Here is a 26,727-nt window from a genome sequence, read left to right as displayed (position 1 = left end):
GGACTCGGGTGCGGCTTTGGACTCGGCCCGGACTCGGTCAACTCCGAGTCGGACTCGGTCAACGAGTCCGGGCCGAGTCCGACCACATTTTGGACTCGGTCAACTTTGACCGAGTCCAAAATTGTCCAGTTCGAGTTTTAAATTTTGTTTTGGATCCGGGTCGGGTCGGGTCCAAACCCGACCCAGATCCAAATTTTTTTTGGCAGCCGAACCCTAAAAGGGGTTTATCGACAGGGAGAGGGGCTTACCCTCTCGATTTTGCCTCTCCCCCTCAGCCCCTGCAGCTTTCTCCTGCAACCACGCCGGCGATCCGAACTCCGGCGACAGGCAGCCACCGGTTCCCCCTCCGTCAGGTATGTCGACCCTGCTCGTAGCCTCCCTCCCTGCACCCTTTGCTCGCAGAGGAGGGGCTCGGCCCCCCTCCTGCACCCTCTGCTCGCAGGGGAGGGGCTCGGCCCCTCCCTGCACCCTCTGCTCGCAGAGGAGGGGCTCGGCCCCCCTCCCTCCACCCTTTGCACGCAGAAGAGGGGCTCGGCCCCCCTCCCTGCACCCTTTGCACGCAGGGGAGGGGCTCGGCCCCCCTCCCTGCACCCTTTGCACGCAGGGGAGGGGCTCGGCCCCCCTCCCTGCACCCTTGGCTCGCAGGGGAGGGGCTCGGCCCCTCCCTGCACCCTCTGCTCGCAGAGGAGGGGCTCGGCCCCTCCCTGCACCCTCTGCTCGCAGAGGAGGGGCTTGGCCCCCCTCCCTGCACCCTCGGTTCGCAGGGGAGGGGCTCGGCCCCCCTCCCTGCACCCTCTGCTCGCAGAGGAGGGGCTTGGCCCCCCTCCCTGCACCCTCTGCTCGCAGGGGAGGGGCTCGGCCCCCCTCCCTGCACCCTCTGCTCGCAGAGGAGGGGCTCGGCCCCCCTCCCTGCACCCTTTGCACGCAGAAGAGGGGCTCGGCCCCCCTCCCTGCACCCTCTGCTCGTAGGGGAAAGGCTCGGCCCCTCCCTGCACCCTCTGCTCGCAGAGGAGGGGCTCGGCCCCCCTCCCTGCACCCTCTGCTCGCAGAAGAGGGGCTCGGCCCCTCCAATATTCCCTGTTTTATTAACATTATTGTATTTACTTATTTAATTATTTTCTTTTCAGTTTTCACTTTTCAGATATAATGGCGAGTTCTAACGGTAGTGTCAATACATTTGGTTCAAGTTCTAACCCTGAATTAGATGTTTCTCAACCACTTTGGAGGCTTGTGACAAAAGGGATAAAAGCTAGTAGTGGTGGTGGTGGGAATGTGCAGTTTCATTGTAATCTATGTAAGACTGTTTTCACAGGTTCTTATACGCGTGTGAAAGCACATCTTTTGCATATTCGTGGTCAAGGAATTAGGGCATGTTCTGAGGTTGACAAAGACATGTTAAAGCAATTAAAAAAAGAACAAGAGGAAGCTGAAAAGAAGAAAATTGCAGAGATGAAAAGCGATTCGATTAATTTGTCTTTTCCTACTGCTAGTGATACACAAGAAGAGCTTTTAAAGAAAAGAAAGATGGAAAGCAATAAAACAATACAAGCGTCATTCAAAAACATGGCAAGAGCAGAAATTGATAAAAAGATTGGTCGATTCTTTTACTCAAGCTCAATTCCTTTTAATGTAGCTAGAAGTCCATACTGGAAAGATATGATTACATCTTTGGCTAATTGCAATTTGAGTGGTTATGTGCCTCCTAGTTCAGAAAAACTAAGAACAGTCATTCTTGCAGAGGAAAAAAATAGAATTGAAGACTTGCTAGAGACCCAAAAATTTGCATGGAAACGACATGGAGTGTCGATTGTTTCTGATGGGTGGACTGATATACAAAGGCGACCACTGAAAAACTTCATTGCTTACTCACTAAATGGGCCAATCTTTTTGAAGACTGTTGATGCATCTGGAGAGTATAAAGATGCTGAATATTTAAAGAGATTATTTGTTGAAGTGATAAAAGAAGTGGGTGAAGAAAGTGTGGTGCAAATCATTACTGACAATGCTCCAGTTTGCAGTCGTGCAGGAATGAATTTGGCAAGTGAAGATACATATTCACATATTTTTTGGACTCCTTGTGCAGCACACAGTTTAAATTTGGCACTTAAGAGTATATGCAATCCATCAAAAGATGATGCACATGCACATGAAATGTGCTGATGGATTGAGGAAATAGAGCATGATGTTCGAAATATTAGAAATTTTGTTGTAAACCATCATCATGCCCTTTCTATATTTAATAGGCATTCTGATCTCAAGTTACTGAAAGTTGCTGAAACTCGTTTTGCTTCTCTAATTGTTATGATAAAAAGAATTAAGCAACTCAAGAATGCATTAATGATGATGGTGGCTGATCAAGATTGGGATTTTTATCGTACTGAAGATGATGTCAAGGCTCAAGCTATCAAAAAATGCATCTGTGATGATTTTTGGTGGGATAAAATTACATATTTTGTTGAATTTACAGAGCCTATTTGGGAAATGCTGAGAGAAGTTGACAGAGATGTACCCATGCTTCATAGAATTTATGAAATGTGGGACAATATGATTGAAAAAGTTCAAAGTATCATTTTTAAACATGAGAAGAAAGATATTGCACTTGATGATTCAGAATTTTACAATCATGTACATTCAGTTTTAGTGAGAAGATGGGATAAAAGCAATACACCTTTGCATTGCATGGCACACTCTCTCAATCCAAAATACTATGCAAAAAAATGGTTGACAGCAGGTGTTGGTCGTGTTTCTCCAAATGAAGATCCTGAGATATCAAGAAATAGAATGATATATTTGGGAAGAGTTTTTAATGATCCTCACATGTTTAAGGTTGTAAATAGTGAGTTTGGCAAGTTTTCTACTGGAAGATTTGATTCTTTAGCAGCACTTGTGGCAAGGGACGAGGAAGATCCCCTTAATTGGTGGGCAACATATGGATCAGAGACACCAAATCTGCAACGTCTTGCAATGAAGTTGTTATCCCAACCTGCTACATCATCTTGTTGTGAAAGAAATTGAAGTACATATGCTCAAATTCACAACATTAAAAGAAACAAACTCACTAGTAAAAGAGCAGAGGATTTGGTATATGTTCACTCAAATCTACGATTAATTTCTTGCCGCACCAAAGAAGAGTATAGGTACTTTTTTTTCTTTGTATTCAAAGTTTGTATTTAAATATTTCATATTTGTATTCAAAGTTTTAAGTTAGATACTAATATAGTGATTTTTTGATGCAGTTGTGGACCATCCAAGAATTGGGATGTAAATCCAGAAGATTTTGACTTGGAGGGAGAACATAATTTACATACTCTCAACATGGACTACCTCGATCCTGTTCTTCTAATTCAGACGATGAGGCAGATTTATGATAAGTTTTGTTGTTTATCACACTCACAAGCTTCTTTATGTGTTATATTTTGGTAAGTTTGTGTTGTTAAGAATTGTTTTTTTTTTGCTTTAAAATTTACAATCTTTATGTGTTAATTTATTGTTATATATATAATTATAATATTTAAAATATATATATTTATAATATATATTTTTTAATATATATATATATAGCCGAGTCCCCGTGTCCAAATTTTTTGGAATTGCGCCGCACCCGTGTCGCACCCGCACCCGCACCCGCACCCGCACCCATGTGACATAGGTGTGTGTGTATGTGTGTGTGTGTGAGAGAGAGAGAGAGGGAGAGAGTGTAACAAATGCTTGAAAGCAGAAAAGGCACCAATAATGCAGCATTTTGACACAAAGGTATTTACGAAATTGCCTACGAAAACAAGTGTGAAAAGACATGCAGACATGCATGCACGCATATAATGAACCACTAACATAAAGAGGCACAATAAAAGAGGGGGGGGAAAGAAAGATAGGTACCTTATTGCGAATAATGTTGCCAATCTGTATGATGTCACATTGTGTTTCATCATCCAAAATTTTGATTGCCTACAATAAAAAGCAAAGAAATTAGCAATTTCTTAGCTGTAAATCTATAATCAGAATTTATGCACGGGAAACACAGCCAATTAAAGTAGATGCATGAAACTGCTATGAATATATTAAGGTACAGCAATTGATGACAGAACAGGCCAATAAATAAATAAAAACAAGAGTAATTCCTAACTTATCAAGTTATCAGCTGCTAGAAGTCACCCAATATTTGTGTTATTATATTTAACTGCCTACTTTATCTGAATGCATTTCAAATACACGCCTGAGGTATAAAATGGCAATTTTTTGTCCATTTTTTAAAACTACATCTCATATAATGTTATGGGTTTTTTAAGCAAAAACTGGAGTTTTAGTGGCTTTCTTTGATAAACAAAGGTCAACTAAGTGATTTTAAGAGCATGCTTGTCTTCAAAACATAAATTACAGAGCATATGGCTAAATGCAATTATCAAAATGTTAGGCGGATTTTTGTAAACAGTTGATACATTTGCTGGTTTTTTGTAAATTACTAAGAAAGAACATGTCTTTTCAATTATGGTGAGTGTAATGAAATGGAGCAAAATATAAAGAGACGTCCCTTATGGACCTGCAAGAACACAATCAATCAAGAAAAATACTTGATTGATCAAGCCACACCACCCACACCACCCACACAATGGTCAAAATATTCTTGTATTGCATAGAAATGCTCTCCAGGAGCATTGAAAATACATGGGCCTTAGAGGTCTATTTATAATACAAGGAGCCCAAAGGGAGCAGCCCAACTGGCAGTTAGGCTGCTCCTATAGGTCACAAGCAGCTTCAACAGCTAGTTGGAGCTGCTCAATCACTTTATCAAAAGTAAAAAAGGTACAAAAAAATAATAAAACAAAAAACATAGTCAACCCCTAATGCCTGATGCCTATTACAACTGAAATGATTGGAATACCCCTGATGGGTATTCCAGGAGCACTTAAGTGAAGAAATCTGGCAGTTGATACTCAAATGGAATGTAAGGTAATGTGATGGTCTTCCTCAAGAATTCATCACGAACGTAGCGGCAATCCATTTCAATGTGTTTTGTCCTCTCATGAAATATATGATTGATTGTAATGTATACATCGTTCTTGTTGTCACAACATAATCTTAAGGGTTCTTCAAATGTGAACTCCCAAATCGCCTAATAATTGTTTCAAGACTCTTAACCATACTAACTCAAATGTAGTTATTGTCATGGCACGGTACTTTGCTTCAATGGAAGTGAGGGATACCTTCTGTTGCTTTTTGCATCGCCATCAAATTAGAGAATCACCTACAAAAACACAGGAACCAGTGGTTGAGCATCTATCATTTACATCCGCCCAGCCTGAATCAGAATATGCAATAACTTCTAACGAGAAAGAAGATGACAGAAATAATCCAAAATTAACAGAATTTTTAATATATCTAATAATTCTCGTTACAACACTCATATGTACTGTAATGGGAACATGTTGAAATTGACTAACATAATGAATAGCATGAAAAATATCAATGCGAGTAGTAGAGAGATAAGACAAAGCTCCAATCATTTGTCTATATGAAGTTGGATCCTACTGAGGTTCTAAATCATCTTTCTTCATTTTCGCATTTATAACCTCTGGAGTATCAACTCATTTTCCATCTAAGAGTCATGACCATTTTATGATCTCTGCATACTTTGTCTGCGTCAAAAAAAAACCACGAGGTGAGTAGGCCAATTCTATTCTAAGAAAGTATCGTAAAAAACTAAGATTTATCATATCAAAATTGTCTTTGAGCACATCTTTGATATGATTAACTTTCTGTTTGTCACCTCATGTAATAATCATATCAACGTAAAGAAGTGATATTATCATTCCTGCATTAGAAGACTTAACAAACAATGCAGTGTTATTGTAACAAGATTTAAAATGAAGTGTCATCACACTATTGAACCTATCATACCAAGCTTTGGAGGCTTGTTTTAAACTATACAAATTTTTTTGTAACCAAAGGATTTTTATGTGCTAAACTTAAGCTTGATAGAGGATCGATGTAAACTTCATCACTGAGATTACCATTCAAAAATGCACTTTTTACATCCATTTGAAAGATTGACTATTTTTTAATTGATGTTATAGAAATAAGGGTTCTAACAATCATTCGAGCGATTGGAGCAAATGTCTCGTCATGGTTTAGGTCACACGGACTCAGCTAGAGGGTCGACGCACCCGCGTCGACATGCCCCGATACGGGTGCAGCTTCGGACACAAGGCGGACACAGTCAACGAAGAGTCGGACTCGATCAACACACTGGGGCCGAGTTCGTCCATGTTTTGGACTCGGTCAACGTTGATCGAGTCTATATTCGTCCATTTTTTAGGGTAAAAAACTAAAAACAATTGAATTTTTATATATGTTTTTTTAATATATATATATATATATAACCAGACTGTTGTGTGCACAGTCTCTCTCTCTCTCTCTCTCTCTCTCTCTCTCTCTCTCTATATATATATATATATATATATATATATATATAACCAGACTGTTGTGTACACAGTCACAGTGACTGTGTTGTGTGCACAGTCAGAGACTGTGCACTTTTTTAAAATATATATATAAATATATATAGCCGAGTTCTTGTGTCCAAAATTTTTAAATTGTGTTGCACCCGTGTCGCACCAGCACCCATGTGACAGAGAGTCTATCCCATATTCTTGATTGTATCCCTTGGCTACTAGCTTAGCTTTATATATTTCTAATGTCCCAACCCATTTAGTTTTTATCTTGTAGACTCCTCTACATCCTATAGTTTTTCTTCTTTTAGGTAATGTTTGAATTTCTCAACTTTTTGCCTTTTTCTAAAGTTTTTAATTCATCATTTATTGCCTTAATTCATTCTTGATGATTTTTAACATCACGGTAGGATGTTGGTTCTAGGTACGAGTGTATAGTCATTAGACACGATTTATACATAGGTTCAAAAGAATCATAGAATACAAATCTACTAGCATCTTTTGAAGTTCTCATGAATTTTCTAATACTAGAAGTAGTGTTGTGAAAAAACGTTGAGGCGTAGTGAGGCGCTCCACAAAATCTGAGGTGAGGCGTAAGCCTCAAAAAAAATTAACTTAAAAAAACTATAAAAAATATCTAAAATTATAAATAAATAAAAAAGGTTTTATTGATGAAGCAACAACCAACAAGAAATAAAAAATCTCAAATAAATACTGAAAAATATGAGATTAACATGTAAAAATAACATTAATGTAACAACTTGATCTATGTAAGTATCTAAGAAATAAAATATGAGTATTCATTCAATAAAAAATTAACATTAACGAAATGCATATTAGCATTAACAACATCATGTCATAATTAGAAAATGCAAATAACCATGAGCGGGTGGTGTTCTTTGCCAGCCCTAGGTCCTAATAACCATAACCAAATCAATCACACTCATTATTTCCACCAGATCAAAGACTAAGTAACCTACAAAAAAATGTGATGTCACAAATTATATCACTCCCAAATGTTGACCAACTCTAGTGATTACATATATACACATCATGAATGGGTTTTGTTAGCCAACCTACACATTTTGTTATGGTTCAACTATGGTAAAGCGATAAAGAGTGCCCTTACTGAATAACCCATGTTATAAGCAACATTAATCAAGTCACTTGTGATTATAACCAAACCTCATGGCATCACTAACCTTTGACTCACAATTAAAACAGGCTGAACAGTCCTTATGCTCCAGATCCTGAACTATAACACATTCATCAAACATACAGTTTGGTATGTGCACTCTCCAGTCAGAATGTACAGCACCAAAATTTGGGATATCATGCACAATTTAGCAAGCTACTGCTACATTTTATAGCATCAAAATCTTCAAACTCTGAAATACACATACTGAAATACTATAGGACATACCCTTCTTAATAGACAGCCCTCTCTAGAGATATGTTTTATTATCACATGCTGCACAGTGCTGAAAGTTCTGAAAAAATGCCTAACTGAACCACATGCCACACGATGCACCATTGCCCAAAAGCAATATTTTCTGGTCTTCTCTATCCATAAGTTTCACAAGTCTCATTTTCTTAAATGAAACCTCACCCAAAACTAGTAAATTTGTTTCTGTGATCCCCACATGATACACACACACATGATGAAAACATCCCCAATCCCCATGTGATCCCTCCTCCAAAAGAAAATGAGAAAAAGCAGTAGACTGCGTGTGAGAGAGGTAAGAGTACCTGTGTGAGAAAAATATGAGAGGGAGAGTCTGCGTGTGAGAGAGAGACTTCGCGTGAGAGAGAGAGAGTCTGCGTGAAAACATAAAAGATTAGGGTTTGTTTAAACTTTAAACCCTAATTTTTGGTCAAATGAGGGATTTGACTGTCATTTAACCAAAAGCCTCAGGCGTACATGCCTCAATTTGAGGCGTGCCTCGCCTCAAGGCGTATGAGGCGCACGCCTCGAGGGTTTTACGCTTTATATACGCGCCTCAAGGCATAAAGCCCCTCGCCTTGAGGCGAGGCGCCCTTTTTGCGCCTTGAGGCGCGTTTTTAATAACACTGACTAGAAGAATCTACATCTTGATGTTGAGAATATCTTTCTAAAGCACATGATGGATGGTCTTCGGTATATCGAGAATAGATTTGTATTTCATTATGAGATAGGTCTATATCATCAAGACCCTCATTCAGATTCCCATATGCATCATGAGTGTCCTCGTTATCACTCTCATGCACATCATGAATGTTTTCACATCTTTCATATTCATTGACAAGGTCAAAAAGAAATGAATAATCACAATTCTCTTGGATTTTCTCATTGTCAAAACCATTTTCATTTTCAATAAAAATAACATTTCTTGAAACATATAATTTGTTCCTTGTAGTGTCATAACATCTGTATCCCTTTTGATTTTCGACATAACCTAAAAGAACACAAGCAACTGCTTTTGGAAAAGTTTGTCATTTTTATTGGTAAGGACAAAACATTTAGATCAAAGAGTCTTAACCTTTTATAATCAGGAGATGTTTTAAATAATTTTTCAATAGGAGAGATGTTTTCAATATTTTTTGAAGGCATTTTATTTATCACATAAATTGTTGTAAGGGCCCTGCCTTCGGCCCAAAACATTTTTAAAACATTTCTTGATATAAGAAGTGTTCTAGTGGTCTCAACAATATGTTTATGCTTCCTTTCAGCTAGTTCATTTTGTTGAAGAGTATAAGGACAAGATTTTTTATAGATAATCTCATGTAGGTCAAGTTAATTTTTAAACTCTTTTGACACAAATTCTCCCTTGAAATCGGTTCTAAAGATTTGAATATTGGTTTTAAATTGAGTCTTTGTATTGCAATGAAATTTTTTAAAACAATCAAATACAGAAAAAATATTCAAGAGTGTCTACTATAATCATCCACAAACACAACATAATAAGATACGCCTCATTTTGATACAACCGGAGTTGATCCCCATACATCCGAATGTACTAAGTCAAATGGATTTTTAGAAATAAAATGTCTTAGCTCAAAGGGTAAAGCCTTAATTTTAATAAGGATGCAATCTTCACAAACAAAATCTCTTTTTTTATAACTTGTAAGAAATGGAAACAAGTGTAATTTGGACACACTAGAATGTCCTAGTCTTTTGTACAAATTTTCTATATCTTTCTTTTCCACAAAATTACAAAAAGTATGTTTTGATAACTCAAGATTGTCCATAATATAGAAATCTCATTTTTTATGGCCTCGCCCAATCGGCTTCCCGAATTGGAGATCCTGTATTAAAAAATCATTAGTTAAAAACAAAACTTCACATCCATGATCCGCAATTTGAGAAACAGATAAAAGATTTAAATTCAATTTTGGTATTACTCTAATATTTGGTATAAAAAAGGTTTGTTGTTTTTAAAAAAAAAAACTTTTAATTTTTAAGGAAGTTTCATTAGCAGTTGAAACATAAAATTTATTTGGGTTAGTATGACATTCGAATAATATGGACTTGTTTGGAGACATATGGAAAGAGGAACCGGAGTCAAGGATCCAAGGAATCTTACCAGGATCACCACTTGTGGATATGGTCGCCCCTGAGAAGGAAGAAGCTTGATTTTTTAACATTGATTGTAGTGTCTCTATTAGTTGTGCCAAAAACAATGAGTCGATGCATTTGGAGTCGTCTACACCATTTTTTTCAAAGGATGGTCTCACCGAAGCAACCATTTTTTCATCTCTTTGATCTTTTTTTCTTCTTTAGGGGCAAAATGGTTTGATGTGTCCCGATTCATAACAACGGTAGCATATGCTTTTGCCACCCTTTTTGTATTCATGATCACTTCTTTTATCACTTTGACTTCTTTCATAGTCATTGAAATTTCTTTCATTTTCATTTTTTACAAAGTGAGGAGGTTTATAACTCCTAGTGTGCTTTATGGGCTTTGACATAACAAGCACGGATTCTTCATCCTTCAAGGCGGATGGTTTTTTCAATCTATTTTCTTTCATAGTTAACTCTTTAAGAGTTTCAACTATGGTAGGTACAACTCCCTCTATGAAGAGACTTAGTCCCATCAAATTCGGGTCTAAGCCCATTAACAAAATGGTAGAAATGCTTTGTTCTAATTTGTTTTTCACGGAGTTCTACATCTTGGGGGCTATTCAATTTTGGCTCTAGAATAGTCAATTCATCCCAAAGAAGAATTCTAATATTCCCCAATGCTCATCTCTCCTTGTATCATAGTTCTCACTTTGTTTTGCACATTGCATGAACGAGCAATATCCTTGAGACTATACATATCTTTAAGATATTTTCATGCATCACTAGGGAAATCAAATTTCGCTAAGCTAGAGCAGTTGTGGATGTCCACACTATTGATAAGTCATCCAATTATCTTGAAATGACCCATCCTCCACTATTTCCATTTATTTTCATAATCGGAGACGGCCTTAAACATTTTTTTCCTTGAAGAGCTACTTCCTTTCCATTCTCAATTTTGGTAAGAATGAGTTTAGGCTCTCTTTCGGTACCATCAACCAAACCCCATAGACCCTTTTCTCATATTTTGTACTTCACTATGGATACCCACATCACATAGTTCGTATTATTGAGTCGCAAGAGAATGGAGACGATCACTTCTCTTTTATTTTTCATGTTTTACAATAAGGAGAGGAGAGAGAGAAAGAGAGGAAGATAACACAAGATTTGTTGAGGAGCACTTTGATAGTGCACTTCTCGATGCAACGATCCACGAACAGATACTCCACCAAGCTCACGATCCGCTTGATATTATCCGAATAAATAATACCTCCAGAAGACCAAAGCTTTGATATCATGTAATGAAATTAAGCAAATATAAAGAGACATCACTTATGGACTTGCAAGAACACAATCAATCAAGAAAAATACTTGATTGATCAAGCGACACCACCCACACAAGGGTTAAAATATTCTTGTATTGCATAAAAATGCTCTCTAAAAGCATTGAAAATACATGGGCCTTAGAGATCTATTTATAATACAAGGAGCCACAAGAGAGCAGCCCAACTAGCTATTGGGGAGCAGCTCCAACAGCTAGTTGGAGCTGCCCAATCACTTTATCAAAAGTAAAAAAGGTGCAAAAAAATAATAAAACAAAAAACATAGTCAGCCCCTAATGGGCTGACGCCTATTACAACTGAAATGACCGGAATATCCCTGATGGGTATTCTGATATATATATATATTAACAGTGAGAGGTTGCTTGACATAATCACAGGAAATACAGGAAGGAAGAGTGATTGTGTGTGTGCATGTCTGCAGATGAGAGAGAGATAGAGAGACCATGTGTCTGAAAATAAGAAATTCATTATTGGTAGAAAGTATTAACAAATGGAAGCGTTTTATGTATGTACCTGAGGTGCAGGGACACTACGAGCTAGAAGCCGTAAAAGATCTCTAGCTTTTATAATGATGTATGGGTCCCTTGTCTTCCGAGTTGTTGAAATACTCATGGTGCCCTCAACCTGCAAACAAAGATAATTTGTAATCAAACTCATATTAACCAACAGCACCCTTATGATATAAACATAGCCAAATCCCTGATCATACACAAGGCAATACATCAGTATATCTCAGTATCATTCAAAAAACAAAGTTCATTTGAGATCATAGTCACAAATATTGGTATCGGCTATATCTCGGTGAGCTATAATATAAGGATATTATAGGTTTTCCAATAAATCTCGGGAAAATCTCTGGATTTAAAAAATCAAACAAAAAATTTGAAAAAATATCACGCCCCCTTTCCCTTCCCTTTCTTTCCTTCTTTTCTTCCTTCCCTTCCCCTTTCTTTCCTTCTTTCCTTTCTTCCTTCTTTTCTTCCTTCCCTTTTTCTCTTCCTTCTTTCTTCTCCTGTCGCAGGGCAGCCACCCACGCCCCTTTTCTTTCTTTCTTTCTCCCTTCCTCTTTCTTTCCTTCTTTTCTTCCTTCCAGCACCAGCCGCAACCTCTCAAGAAGTCGAGCTTCTTTCCTTCCTTCCTTCCTTCCTTTCTTCCTTCCCTTCCTCTTTCCCTTCTTTCTTTCCCTGTTGACATTGAGGGCCTTGAGGCAGCCTAGAGAACTCGAGAATATCGGGTTGACCCCCCTTACGTTTCTGTTTTAACTTTTAAAAGTTAACCCAAAACCCTAAACAAAAAGGTATACATTTTATACCAAAAATACCCTATTAAAAAATCTATAAGGACATACATATCCCCTTTCTTTTAAAAATCCTCAAATACCCCTCCCTTAACAGTTTTAAAAAACAATTGTTGCCGGCTGCGATACCAATACTATTGCGATATATATAAAATTCTGATATTTTGAAAATATCACGATATTTTACCTTTAATATCAATTTTCCATTTTACAATGATAATATCGCGATATTTTCAAATTATCAGTGATATTTGTGACTATTTTTGAGATATCAATAATCCTAGAACCTGTTTCACCAATAACTTGAAGAAACCACCGGCTTATATATATTTCATTAATATTAGAAAAATTTGTAGAAGTTTCCCAAACCTATCTCACAAGTGCACCTAATAGAAACAAGTATGAGAAGAAGATTCCCCAGAAAAGTTACTGTACCTGAACTCCTAAAAGAAACAAATAAAGAAAAGGAAAAGATGCTGCCAAACTTTAAACTTCTATGGACCTTCACCATTTACATCTTGTGATGTTTCCAGAAACTATATTGCATATTCTCTATATGTGAAACTAAACAAAGTAACAAATAATAGCATATTACTTAACTTTTGACATTGTACAAATCAGTATAACTTGCTCAATCACACTCATAACCACAAGCTCAATGAACAGCCATCCTCAAATTGTACATTAGTTAGAATCAATCAAGTATTCACAAGTTTCAAATAAAGATGTTGATCATGGACAACTCGGATGTAGCAAGGGTTTGTGCCCGTAGTTGGACTTGCACCACCTGAGCTCCAGTCTCCAACGTTAGTGGATTTTCACATTTGCAGTTACAAAGTGGTTTTCCGAAAGTGGCATGTGCAAGTTATGATTGATTTGCACCTCAGTTGGTTCTCCAATAGGAATTTTCCTGTGGTTAAGATTTCTCAATTTTCTGAACATTTTGAGAAATAGCATGGGGTGAGAAATTTGAATAAAAGGTCATCACTAAAAGGAAACCTTTTTTTTTTGTTTTTCATGTATTACTGGAACAGTTGAGACTATTGAGTAGCCTTTATATAGGGGTCATTCTAATCAAATGGAAATTCAGATAGGATTGTGTCAGCATCTAAATGGATGAAAGCTAGATATGGAGAAACCATGGGAATGGGCAGAAGTTTGTTCTATGAGCTACTGACCAGATACTTCTATTGCTGCTATGTAGTATATATGTACAAACTGGTTTACCTGCTATGTGAATGATTGTTAGAAAGTGAAGTTCAGCAATGGAAATAGCCTAGTCAAAGGGTTGAACATTTCTGATATAATGATTACCACATGGCATTATTGAATGACTGCCATAGATCTCTCCAAGAATAATGTTGTGCTGATGAAGCCTGATATGGATGGGCCCCAGTTTGTTGTAAACAGTTGGTTGGTCTCCTCTAGAAGTATGTTGGTCATGTTAGAAGCCAAAACCAGCCAAGAAGAGTGTGACCCATGTTGTTCTAACATGTCAAAGATCTTGCATATAGTCTCTTATAAATTCACATTCAAATTTTTATCTTATCCTATGATATTGTAGCAACAGCAATGGAATCAAAGTTTTCTAAATCAAGTGATTATTTATTTCAGAACATAGTCACAAATATCAGTATCGGCGAGGTATAATATCAGGATATTATAGGTTTTCCAATAAATTTTGGGAAAATCTTAGGATTTAAAAAATAAAACGAAAAAAATTGAAAAAATATAGAAAAAATTATATGTAAAGAAAAGGAGTCACCAAGACCCCCTTCCTCTTTATTTATTTCCTTCCTTTCTTCCTTTCCTTCTTATATCTTCCCCTGATGTAGGGGCAGACACCGAGACCCCCTTCCTCTTTCTTTCCTTCTTTTCTTACTTCCCTTCTTGTTTCTCTCCTTCCTTCCATCCTTCCTTCTTTTCTTCCTTTTTTCTTTCCCTGTCTAAGGCAGCCACCGAGTATCGAGGGTCAACAATCAAAGACCCCCTTATGTTAAAACATTTAAAACCCTAAGGGGTCTTTTAAAAAACTCATTCCAAAAGTAACCTTTTAAAAAACTACTAACATTTATATCCTTTTTTCTAAAATCCCAAAATACCCCTACACTAACACTTCTGAAAAAATAACAACAATCGTTTGCTGAGGTTTGCGATAGCGATATTTAACCTTTAATATCATTTTTCCATTTTACAACTTTAATATTGTGATATTTTCAAAATATCGGCGATATCTCTGACTATGTTTCACAATAATTTAAACCCCACTAAATCATATCATATAGCCAATGATCATATGATAAGTAACTATAGTTGGCTCTCATAATAGTATCCAATTGACCTTCGCATCATTGCCAGAAGAAAGCAAAAAAGTCACATCTGCTTTCTCTATCCTGTTGTATCATGCATGTCTTAATTTTACCTTTGAAATTAATCTTTAAGCTCTTTAACCACATAACTAAAATTACTGCATAATATTTTCTCCATCTCATTGTATACTTCAGAAGTTAACCTAGGTTCTGCTTCTGAACAAAGAAGTCTACAGTCCAGAACACTGATGTCAAATCAGTAGTTGTCAATTAATAGATAAGACAGAATCTTCCAAATTATGACATCTTTCGCTAAAAAACAAGTGTTTTACATCCTGAGGTTGTTGAATCATGAAAGTAATGACTCAATATGATGTCAGTCAAGCAAAACAGAACTACCTTTCAAACAAGTTCATCTTGAAGTAGTTTTCCTTTTGAGTTGGTTCTTTTAAAGGTGTAGTAGGATCAACTATTGTGCCTTGTACTTGAATTCTAAAGGAGCTGATCACCACATCCTCAATTGTGGTCTATGTTATCCAGTGAATATTATGAAATGCAGTGTGGGCTACGGCAAGGATGTTCACTTCCGTCACAGCTCTTTAATATCATTATTGAAGGTCTCCAAATCTATCAAGGAAAGCGGTTGAGTTAAGATTCATCACCCTAGTTACATTTCATGGCCAGATTTCTACCATTATCAAGTACGTAGATGATGTTCTAATGATTAGTGATGCATCTATTCCTCAAATGAGTTGCATTCTGCTTCTACTAAATAACTTGGACTTGCTTTTGAGTCTTACCATAAATGAAGCAAAATACCATTTGCTAGATTTTAATTCAGACTGTGAAACTCCGCTGGCTGCAGGGTAATGATTTAGATTTTGGATGCAAGATGGGATGACTTCTGTTGAAGTATTCGATATACCACTCATCAAAAGTCAAGTGAGAGTTACTCATTGGGTGATGGTGCAGGAGAGGATTGTGATGAAACTCCAATCATGAAAATTGGTTGTTGGTCATGCTACCTTGGTAAAACTTGCATTGGCATGCATCCCTCTCCTACCTCATGTCTCTTTTTATGATTCTCAAGTGGTCAAAGAAAAGAATCACCAAACTAATATGTCCAGAGCTTGGTCAAATGTATGGTCACTCTACCCCCTCATGTCACAAAGGTATGGATATGACGTGATACTCTCGCACTGAGTCCGGTACCAATACCTGTGTCTTGCCATGTCGACACGGGTACGGCAGCCCATATGGCGTGTCTATGTTACATAGATAGGAATGAATAAAAGTGGTTGAAACCATTATTTGGTACTTATTTTTTTTGTTCTTGTGAATACAATTGGGTCTCTTGGTCAACCATCATTTGTCCGTGCTTGTCTATGTGACCGGGACACGACACTTAAGGTGTCGTATCCATGTTGACACGGGTACTGGGTACCTGGACACGGCAATTGTTGTGTCCTATATTATATTATATTATATTATATTATATTATATTATATTATATTATATTATATTATATTATATTATATTATATTATATTATATTATATTATATTATATTATATTGTATTGTATTGTATTATATTATATTATATATTTTCAGTATATATTTTAGATATATAAGATATATTTTAGATATATAATATATATTTAAGATATATATATATATAATATATTTTAGATATATAATATATATTTTAGATATACAATATATATTTTAGATATACAATATATATTTTAGAGAGAGGAACAAAGATTTGCATATGGTTTTTATTGATTTAGAGAAGGCATACGATAGAGTACCTAGGGACGTTCTCTGGTGGACAATGATAAAGAAAGGTGTTTCTCTCAAGTACATTAGTATAGTTAAAGATATGTATGAAGGAGTAGTAACCAATGTCCGCACTTGTGGAGGGGTGACAACCAATTTTCCGATAACGGTTGGGTTACATCAAGGATCTGCTTTAAGCCCTTTCCTATTTGCGATAGTGATGGATGAGCTTACGAGATCAATTCAAGAAAATGTACCGTGGTGTATGTTGTTTGCTGATGATATTGTTTTGATTGATGAGTCTAGAGCTGGGGTTAATGCTAAGTTAGAATTATGGAGACAGACATTGGAAGCTAGAGGTTTTAAATCGAGTAAGAGTAAGACTGAATATATGGAATGTCGGTTTAGTAAGCATCGAAGTAGTGATGGGAGTGTAGTGAAGCTTGGTGAGCAAGAAATACCGGTGAATGATTATTTCAAATATTTGGGATCCATCATTCAAAAGTATGGAGAAATTGATGGAGATGTAAATCATAGGATAAAGATTGGGTGGATGAAATGGAAAAGTGCAACTGGAGTGTTGTGCGATCGTAGAATGCCATTGCGGTTGAAGGGAAAGTTTTATAAGACGACTATTAGACCCGCTTTACTATATGGTACGGAATGTTGGGCTGCCAAGAGACATCATATTCAAAAAATGAGTGTAGCTGAGATGCGGATGCTTAGATGGATGTGTGGAAATACAATAAAAGATAAGATTCGGAACGAGGAGATAGGTAAGAAGGTAGGTGTTGCACCCATTGAAAATAAGATGCGAGAGAATCGTTTACGGTGGTTTGGACATATTCGGCGAAGGCCTAATGATGCTCCAGTTAGAAGGTTGGAGAAATGGGAAAATACATTAGTTAAAAGAGGTCGGGGTAGGCCTAGGAAGACTTGGATGGAGATGATAGGAAAGGATATGAATGCTTTGAACCTCACCGAGGACATGGCATTGGATAGAAATGATTGGAGGAAAAGGATTCATGTGGAAGACCCAAAATGAATTTCTTTTTTGGTTCATATCGCTGACCCCAATTGTTTTGGGATGAAGGCGTAGTTGTTGTTTGTTGTTGTTGATAATATATATTTTTTAGTATATATTTAGTCGTGTTCCCGTACCGACATTTTTTGGAATTGTCGTGTCGTACCCATACCCAGGTGACATAGTTGCATGTTTTTTTTCTTATTATCAGTAACTTTTTGGTTTCTTCAAATATTTCGGCCCCTTGATCCAGTAACTACTCTTGCAGGACAAGTCTTTAAATGTTAAAGCATGGCGACAAAATGAAGTATGAGTTCCATAGATAATTCTCAGACCAATTTAGTGCTTCTATGGGAAGAGATGAATCAAACCTATGGAACAAATATCAGAGATATTTTCAAAATATTATAGAGTTTAGTTATGAAATGAAATCTCAATATATTCACGATGGTTTCAGCATGATATTAAAACATTTTTTAATTTTTATATCTTATAATTATTATGTTTTACTCATTTCCTGATTTTTAAAAATTTATTTGTCAAGAGTTTACCAAGGTTCCCACACAAAAATAATTTATCCCATAGTCACATGTATCGTTAAAGGTAGTTTCCCGACGAGGGTATTTCTCGGAGAGATTTTCAAAAATTGATAAATCTAGGGAATATCTCGGCAATATATTAAAAATTAAATAAAAAATCTAAAAAATAAGTAAAAATACAGAAAATAGAAAAAAAATAAAAAACTAAGTAAATTTTTCTTCCTTCTTTCATTTCCTTCCTTTTTTTCTTTCCTTCTTTTCCTTTCTTTCCTTTCCTTCATTTCCTTCTTCCTTTCCTCCTCTTGTTGTTGTTCACCATAACCCACCCAACTGAGCCAGTCGAGGTCCTCATGTCTCTTAAAAAAACTTTTAAAACACGTTCCTACTTTTATTTCCTATTTTACCCTTTTAAACTTTTTAAAACCCCATGTTTTATGTCAAATCATTATGTTTTTATTAATAGAAATTAATAGCAATTTTTTTGTTTTTAAAATCCTCCATTTTTCATAATTGTTGAAAACTAGAACTTTTGAAAAAAACACGAAATGTGCAAAACACATCGATTTGATTTGGTTTTTAACAAAATTTTGAGGCCAAGTTCATTTTTTTCTTTAAATGATAGTGGTTTTTCCAAAAAATTATCTATAATAAATTTGGGGCATTTTTAAAAAAATTAAAAACTGAAAATCATGCAGTTTCTGTAGCAATATATCTCGCGATATTATCGTGAATTGCCGATATATTCCCATTACTAACATTTGTCTCGAAATTGCTGATATTTTTTGTGATATTTTCATTATATCGGTGACTATTTGTCCTAAAAAATTTCCTCATTAAAAAAAATTGATAACAAAAACTATGACATTGGTTCATATCATAGTAACCTATATTGTTAAAGGTAATTTCTCGGCAAGGTTTTTGCTCGAAGACATTTTCAAATGGTGATGTTTCTCAGGAAAATCTTGAAACCTTTAATGATTAAAGAAATATAAATAATACGAATGATAGGAAAATAATAGGATTTCTATTAAAAAACCAACTTAAAATTTATAAAAATAAGATTTTTTAAACAATATCACAAAAATATTGTGAGATTATCACGGTATTGAAAATATCGCAACATTTTGCCTATATTATCGGCCTAGCTGAAAATGATGATAATATTACAATATTTTCAAAATATCAGTGACAGTGGTTCATATCATAGTCACTAGGGCCCTCCGTTGCAGGTTGTGGGTCACCAAAGCAACCACATCCAACAATGGGAGTAGGATCATTTGAAATAAAAAAATGGATGTTGGTTTGTAAGTCACGGGACAAGGGTTCTTATCAAAATATAGAAACTGGTAAATGTGGTTCAAACAAAAACAATGTTTCTATATTGAAAAGTACATCTCTCGTAAATTGTAAACTACATGTATATCCATAAGAACTTGGTAGAAGGTTCAAACTTTAGGCTGCCACAGATGCACAACAAAATATCATTAGAAATGGAGAAACAAATGACTTCTAGAATCTAGACATTGCTCGTGATTTTACTTGGTAGGAACGTGATGTAGTCAAAAGTCGTATGTGCTAATCCATACTTGGCTGGTTCAATGCTCTCAAGTTTTCTGAAAGAAAAATATCCTTTCAACCTATGTCACACGGACTATTCTAACAGGGCACCGCACTTGCGTCGCACCCGCACCCAGGCGGGTGCAACACTTGGACACAGTTTCCTTTGTGTTAGGAGAAGTCCACCACACTGAGGTCAATTTCTATCCAAAAGTAGATTCAGTTAACCCTAATCAAGTCTATTTTTATTTATATTATATATATATATATATATACATAAATGCACACACATACACGTAGTGTTAACTTAAAACTGTTAAAAAAATTATATATATATACCCTCCCCACACCCAAGTTTTTTTAAAGCGCTGCATCCGCACCCGCACTCGCATCTATGTGACATAGATTTCCACATAGTATGCTTCCAGTTTGATACAGTTCATGTTCATCCTAATGCTTCCATTATCATGTGTTTTATGCACATCCTTATGCCTCATAAAATCACACATCATCATGATGCATACAGTGGAACCTATTCCCATAGTGTTTCAATGTTGCACTCAAACTTCTCATCAAGATACCATCAAAATTTTATATTTCACCAGATGATGTACTTCTCATAGAAATTGGTGCCGTCTACTAATTGAAAGAGAGATTGAGAAAATGCATTAGAAAAAAATATAAAGGTCCAGAAAAGAGATGCACTTGGATGAACAAAAACAGCTGATCATGATCCTACTGTGTATTGGATGCCATTCATATGCTCTTTATTTCACATGCATACAACTACAATAAACCAAAGAAAGCAGGAAAACAGCCAATCATTTCACAACTTACATAATTTCAAGCATATTTACTAATGTAACCAATCCATCATAAGTTTTTGTAATTGCCATGCTATCACAACAAAAAAAAAGACTATTCTTACCAAGTTGAGCTCACATGCAACACCATACTCTTTCAGTGCTTGCTTCACAATATGCCATGCTTCTTGCAAATACTTTTCTGAAACAAAATACCCACGAAGGTGGTCAACAAGGAGCATATGCTCATTGCTGCTGATATATCTGCCAACACTATAAGAACAAATGCTCATTAAGACATTTTAACCAAATCCTGTGCACTGAAAAAATAAATTGTGCCATTGATAGCATCATTAGCAATGGAAACTACGCCAAAAGCATTAATAATGTGTCAAATTCCTTCACAAAGTATTTTTTATTGTCACGCAAGCCTGCATGAGACAACGCACGTAACATGGGTGCTCCATTTTGACTACCATTCAGTATCCCCTTATATAAAAGGCATATACAAAACTTCATAAAAATGGCTGTATCACCATATCCTCAGCAGTGACCATGAGCCATAAGTAACAACCTTCGGCCATTCCAAACTGTGAATTTCCCCTAAGCGAGTACTGAACATATAAAAAGAAAAATCCAAGATATCCAGCAGGAAAACAGCTGATCATTTGTTTACACATTCTGGCAAATCAGTCTTGCAAATTTTCTTCCACATAATGACCATAAGTTCAGACCTCGAAAAGACTACGCACGACCTACAGCCACTTGAAAACATTCAGCAACGAGACTTCATCATCCACATGTATGGAGTCGACGCATTGGAGATGACATACAATCTGCCTACTGCATAACAGAAATCCTGTTGTCACCAATGATACAAATCCTTGTAGTGAACCTCAACTACGAGGCAGCATTTTTGGGGAAGATAACAGAAAGCCTATACCACCATTTTGAATAGAAATCAGATACAACAATACCTCTGCCTAACACTATTAAGAGGGCCTTCAAATGCATCCACTTACCGAGAAAAGTGAGATAGTCAGCAATTTCACATCATAGAATAAAATGAGATTTACAAGCTTATCCCACTCTTGCGGATAAGCTAGCACAACCAAGAACTCCCATAAAGAACCGACAACGAATGGTCATTACTCATTGGTGAGTGTGAAAAAAATGAACGGGCACTGCACCAATTATCCCCAGTAAAACCAGCATCCCGAACATACCAAACCAGAAATTCGTACACTACCTGCACAACCTCAGTTAGTCATAAATCAACCCCCAACCAATGCATGTACCGATACCACTGTGCTAACCTTGCTTCCCTCACAGGGAAAGACATCCCAGAATTGTTCATTCTCAACGGGGATCGAGATAAGACGACGAAAGGAGATCGGGTCTGAAGGGAAGGTTTTGGTTGATATACCTCTGTAGCTGGGGAACATGACGGAGAAGGAGCTGGTCTCGAGCATGCCGCCTTCGTTCCAGGAGGAGTCGAACTTCTCGATCTTCCAGTGGTCGATGGAAGGGTCGTCCCACGGCTTCGGCTTGTCGTGCTTCCCCTTGTGCCTCGGCTTCCTCTGCTGCTGCTCTCCTTCCCCTCCTCCTGCGACTCCATCCTCCTCCATTCCCCTCGCTCCCCTCTTTTTCTTGCCCTAACCCTAGCCCTATTTCTCTGCTATTCCGCTTCACTTCACCTCTTTCTCTCTCTCTCTATGGTTTTTCTATGCCCTTGCAGTTTGTTTGGTTTGTTGAACGGTTCGGCTTTTTGCCGGGTGAAGCTTCCGGTTCCCGACCAACGGAAAGGGTGAGAAATCTGTCCCAAAGACACGTTGACACGAGGACGCGTGATACAGATTCGACGTTCAAGTTTGGTTTTTTTTTTAAACACAGGACATAAGGACAAGGAATTTTTTATTTCTTAATAAAAATTAATTTTAAATACTTTAATATTAAAAAATGAGTTTTTGTTGAAATAATGCTTTAAATCATTAAAATATTATAATAGTATTATAATATTAATAGTAAGTGTGAGTATATGTGCTTACATGTCAAATCATGTATACTCATATCAACCTATATCTTAAAGTCTTTTGCAATATGAATAAGGTGCTTAATTACAGAAGAAATGTGGCAATCAAATAACAAATTGTAAAAACACAATTCATTGTCATAAATGAATCAATTAATCAATCTCTTTTTATATAAACAATTCATTCTACTCAAAAATCAACAATCAAACAACTTCATTCTTTGTTATATACATAAGTTATTATCCTAAAAAAAAACAATAAGCAAACAACTTCAACTTTTGTTGTCGTAAGTTCAATAGTAGCCTTCATCAACTTTCATCTACAAGCACAAGTGCATTCTCTGACTTTTATTATCACAAGCTCAACACAACATGGTGCCATCCTAATGCTTACATGATGGATATTGTTGTAGGCAAACTTTGCCAACTTCATGTGTCGATCTCATTTACCTTAACAATCCAAGGCACACACCCTTAGCATGTCCCCCAATGTTTGTTTGGTTCTTTATGACTATCAAACTGTTTGCGGGTGAAATGTAGTGTGAATCTATAATTTTATCCACAAAGCCTTATGCAATTGTCGTCGAAAACACAATGTAAACCGCGAGTCACAATAAAATACAATAGATTGTGGCACTGGCACTCTGTGCAACCAGCCGAACAATCTCTTTAACGTATAAATCTACCAAACAGTCTAAAGTCTGATTCATTCTAACATATAAGAAGTATGAAGACTTAGTCAGACAATGTACTATCACTCATATCACATCATAATGTTTGCGGGTTTGAGGCAACCCAACCATAAAATCCTTGGTGATATCATCCTACTTTCACTTTGGAAACTCTAAATGCTATAACAAACCACCTGGCCTCCGGTGTTCTGTCTTTACTTTCTAGCAGATTAGACATTTGAATACGAACTCAGCGACATTGTACTTCATTCCGTTATACCAAAAAGTATGTTGCGGATACTTAAACATCCTTGTATTCTCTGGATGGATAGAGTACTTGGATTTGTGTGCCTCTGCAAACAACTCTTGTCACAAGACCCAATCACTCATGATCCACCATCTTCTCATAAACTTAATACTCTCATCCTCATCATAGAGGAATTAGGGCTCGGGATTCCGCATAGCAACCACAAATTTCTCGAACTCCATGTCCGACTTCTATAACTGGGTGATTCGATCAAACAAATTTGATCATGCACTCAAGTTTGAACACTGGATTCATCCTGACTCTTCCACAAATGGTTGTCAGGCTATAATTCCTCTGCCAATTCCCAACTATGGCTAATCAAACAGGAGGCTATAGTACTCATGCTCAAGGCATATGTGATTACATTAGTCTTTCCTAGGTGATAGAATAATCATACTTTTTCAGAAACTCCAATTATCTTCCTTGCCTCTTGTTTAGCTCATTGTCTGAAAATACGTACTTGAGGTTCTTGCGATCATCAAACTTGTCACCATACAGGTAGTAACACTAGATCTTTAGTGTGAACACCACGATTGCTAACTCGAGGTCATAGGTGAGATAATTTTGCTTATGAATAATCAACTGCTTGGAGCTATAAGTGATTACCTTTACATGTTGCATAAACACACAACCCAACCTGATGCTTGAGGCATTGCTATATACGACAAAGCCTCTTGATCCACTTGACAATGCTAATATTAACATTATGGTTAGCTTCTCCTTGAATTTCTGAAATCCCTCCTCTCACTGAGAATTTCACACTAACTTGACTACCTTTTTTAATAACTTTGTAATATGAATTGTTATCCTCATGAACTTATGGATAAATCAATGATAATATCCAACTAATCTTAAGAAACTATGAATCTCATAAATAATTTGGGGTTGTCGTCACGACAACACTTCCTCCACCTTGGTTGGATCTACCTCCACGCCATTACCAAAAATGATGTGCCCTAAAGCATAACATGATCTAGCCGAAACTCGCATTTCGAGAGCTTGGATACCATCATGTTCTCTCAACGTTGCTAACAAGATAAAAATATATACAATGTATCACTCTTCATTACTGATTATATTAGTATGTCATCAATGAATACCATAACAAACAAATCCAAAAAACTCTTAAACGTACGATTCATAGTATCCATGAAAGTTGGTGGCGTATGTGTGAGTCTGAAATATATCACTAAGAACTCATATTGGCTATATTTGTCTTCTCAACATGATCAACCTTGATGCATGAGTTGTAACACCACAAATTTGTATTAAAAAAAATTGATTTTTTTTAAATTTGACTTGTCTTTTTTGTAAGCACCACAAAATAGCTAATTTAAACTTGATTTAAACATTGGGCGAGTTATAATAAACTAAAACACGTGTACAACAAGATTTAAATAACTTGATCAAAGAGATTAATTCAAACAAATACTAAAATAAATTCAAAGTTTATAAGTCTCAACAAAATCCAAATTAATATGAAAATATATAAAATAAAGTTGGATTCTCCGAGAAGGAGAACGATGATGATTTGTCTCACATCACCAAGCAACCCTCTATCATGCAAGCTCATGCATTATCTATAAAATTTTAAAATAAGGGGTATTAAATCATGACCCCAATAGGATACACCAACGATATAAATATGGATAGTCTAAACACAAGAAATATATATATGTCAAAATTTTGATAAAAATTCAAATCATGCAGCATAATGCATAGACATAATCATATTTCACAAATTCATAATTAAGTCATGATTATATATAAATATTCAAAATAAGTATCCTATTATGCATAATTTCATAAGTAAACCAACAATTCATAATAAACCCTACATGCACATACAAATTGTACTAATGCGAATGAGTTTGTAATTTAGTTTTTCTTTCTCTTTTCTTAAGCTAAAGGTATACACTTAGGGATTTTAACTTTGATTCAACCAAGTAAATGGGGTGTCTAATATGCCATGTGATTTATTAGCCCTATTGATTTAAAGAACCTGCAAATTCTTGGTGGAGTTTTCCACTAAAGTGGTCCATGACCGAGAGAATTTATAATGGTCCATACGAAATTGATTCCTATTATGCATATATTTTTGACATACCACTTAGGTCACATGGTAGTTCGACTACTAGAGACTAATAGAGATACCTAACTCTCTAAACTAACAAATGGTCGACTAGTAAAATGTACATTCACCCTCTCTAAGGTGGTCCTGTGTTTGAACAGGTCATTAGGTGTTATTTAAAATTATGCTCATAACTTAATTTCAAGTACTCTTAGCACATGAGCTCCATAGCCCAAGCTCCACTATGGGATGCTTTCATAATACAAGGTCATTCATTAACCCATTCAAACAGCTCACCATACATGCCCCCTCTTTGAGTAACTTTGAGCTTGGTCTCCTTTAAGCATATGTAATTATGTGCATGTTTTACTATATATTTTTTTTTGCTTAGTGTCCAACAAACACTTATGTGTTCCATTGAACTGAGGCCCACTCATGAGCCATGCACACATACCATACCACATATTTGAAAAAAAACACAACTTGAGACAATAATGCACAACAATGCATTTCATATATCAATTTTACCTCATTAAGCTCATTGATAATGCTATACTTTTTAAGTCATGCATAACACTTTATGTTATCATCAAGCATACAAGTATGCACTAATTTACATGCTCACATATTGGCATCTTACTTTATGTGGTTAATTATCATACTTATCCATCATGGTAATGTATGTCTTCATCCTATCTTAATATCATGCGTAATGATACATAATGCACATTATCATGTAACGTGATACATAACTCTTTAACATGCATGATTCAACATGATACACATTTATGCATAAAACAATATAAAATAGGTCTTATCTATCACTGATCATGATTAGAAATATAGCAAAATGATTATAAATTACTACAAGCATTTATAGAAATTTGATTTCGTGTTTTACTGTTTTTGAAAAAAAAAACACAGAGAGTAGTTTTGACCCTAAAAATTTAACTAGAATTGTCCTAAGATGTCAGAGACAAATTCTCAAAATATGAACACCAAATTCCTTCC

At 36.2% G+C, this 26,727-nt stretch overlaps 1 protein-coding gene across 3 annotated transcripts in view; it reads right to left on the bottom strand.

Annotated features, from left to right (window-relative positions):
- The window catches only part of LOC149828299 (KRR1 small subunit processome component homolog), a 28,467-nt gene extending 6,128 nt beyond the window's left edge, over window positions 1-22,339 (bottom strand). For 2 of the 3 annotated variants that reach the window (XM_090017500.1, XM_090017501.1), the window contains exons 1-4: window positions 22,062-22,339; window positions 20,761-20,837; window positions 11,841-11,951; window positions 3,877-3,945 (exon numbers count right to left, since the gene is read on the bottom strand). In XM_090017500.1, the coding sequence (XP_089873626.1) occupies window positions 3,877-3,945; window positions 11,841-11,951; window positions 20,761-20,837; window positions 22,062-22,263 (459 nt within the window). In that variant the 5' untranslated portion in view covers window positions 22,264-22,339. The remainder of the gene's footprint in view (window positions 1-3,876; window positions 3,946-11,840; window positions 11,952-20,760; window positions 20,838-22,061) is intronic. The other variant, XM_090017502.1, reaches the window with a different exon arrangement.
- Between the last annotated feature and the right edge of the window lie 4,388 nt (window positions 22,340-26,727).

The sequence above is a fragment of the Nuphar pumila genome, chromosome 9 (genome assembly GCF_984573655.1).
Source record: "Nuphar pumila chromosome 9, dmNupPumi1.hap1.1, whole genome shotgun sequence".
In the NCBI taxonomy this organism is placed as follows: domain Eukaryota; kingdom Viridiplantae; phylum Streptophyta; class Magnoliopsida; order Nymphaeales; family Nymphaeaceae; genus Nuphar; species Nuphar pumila.
This window is presented reverse-complemented; position numbering and strand designations above follow the sequence as displayed.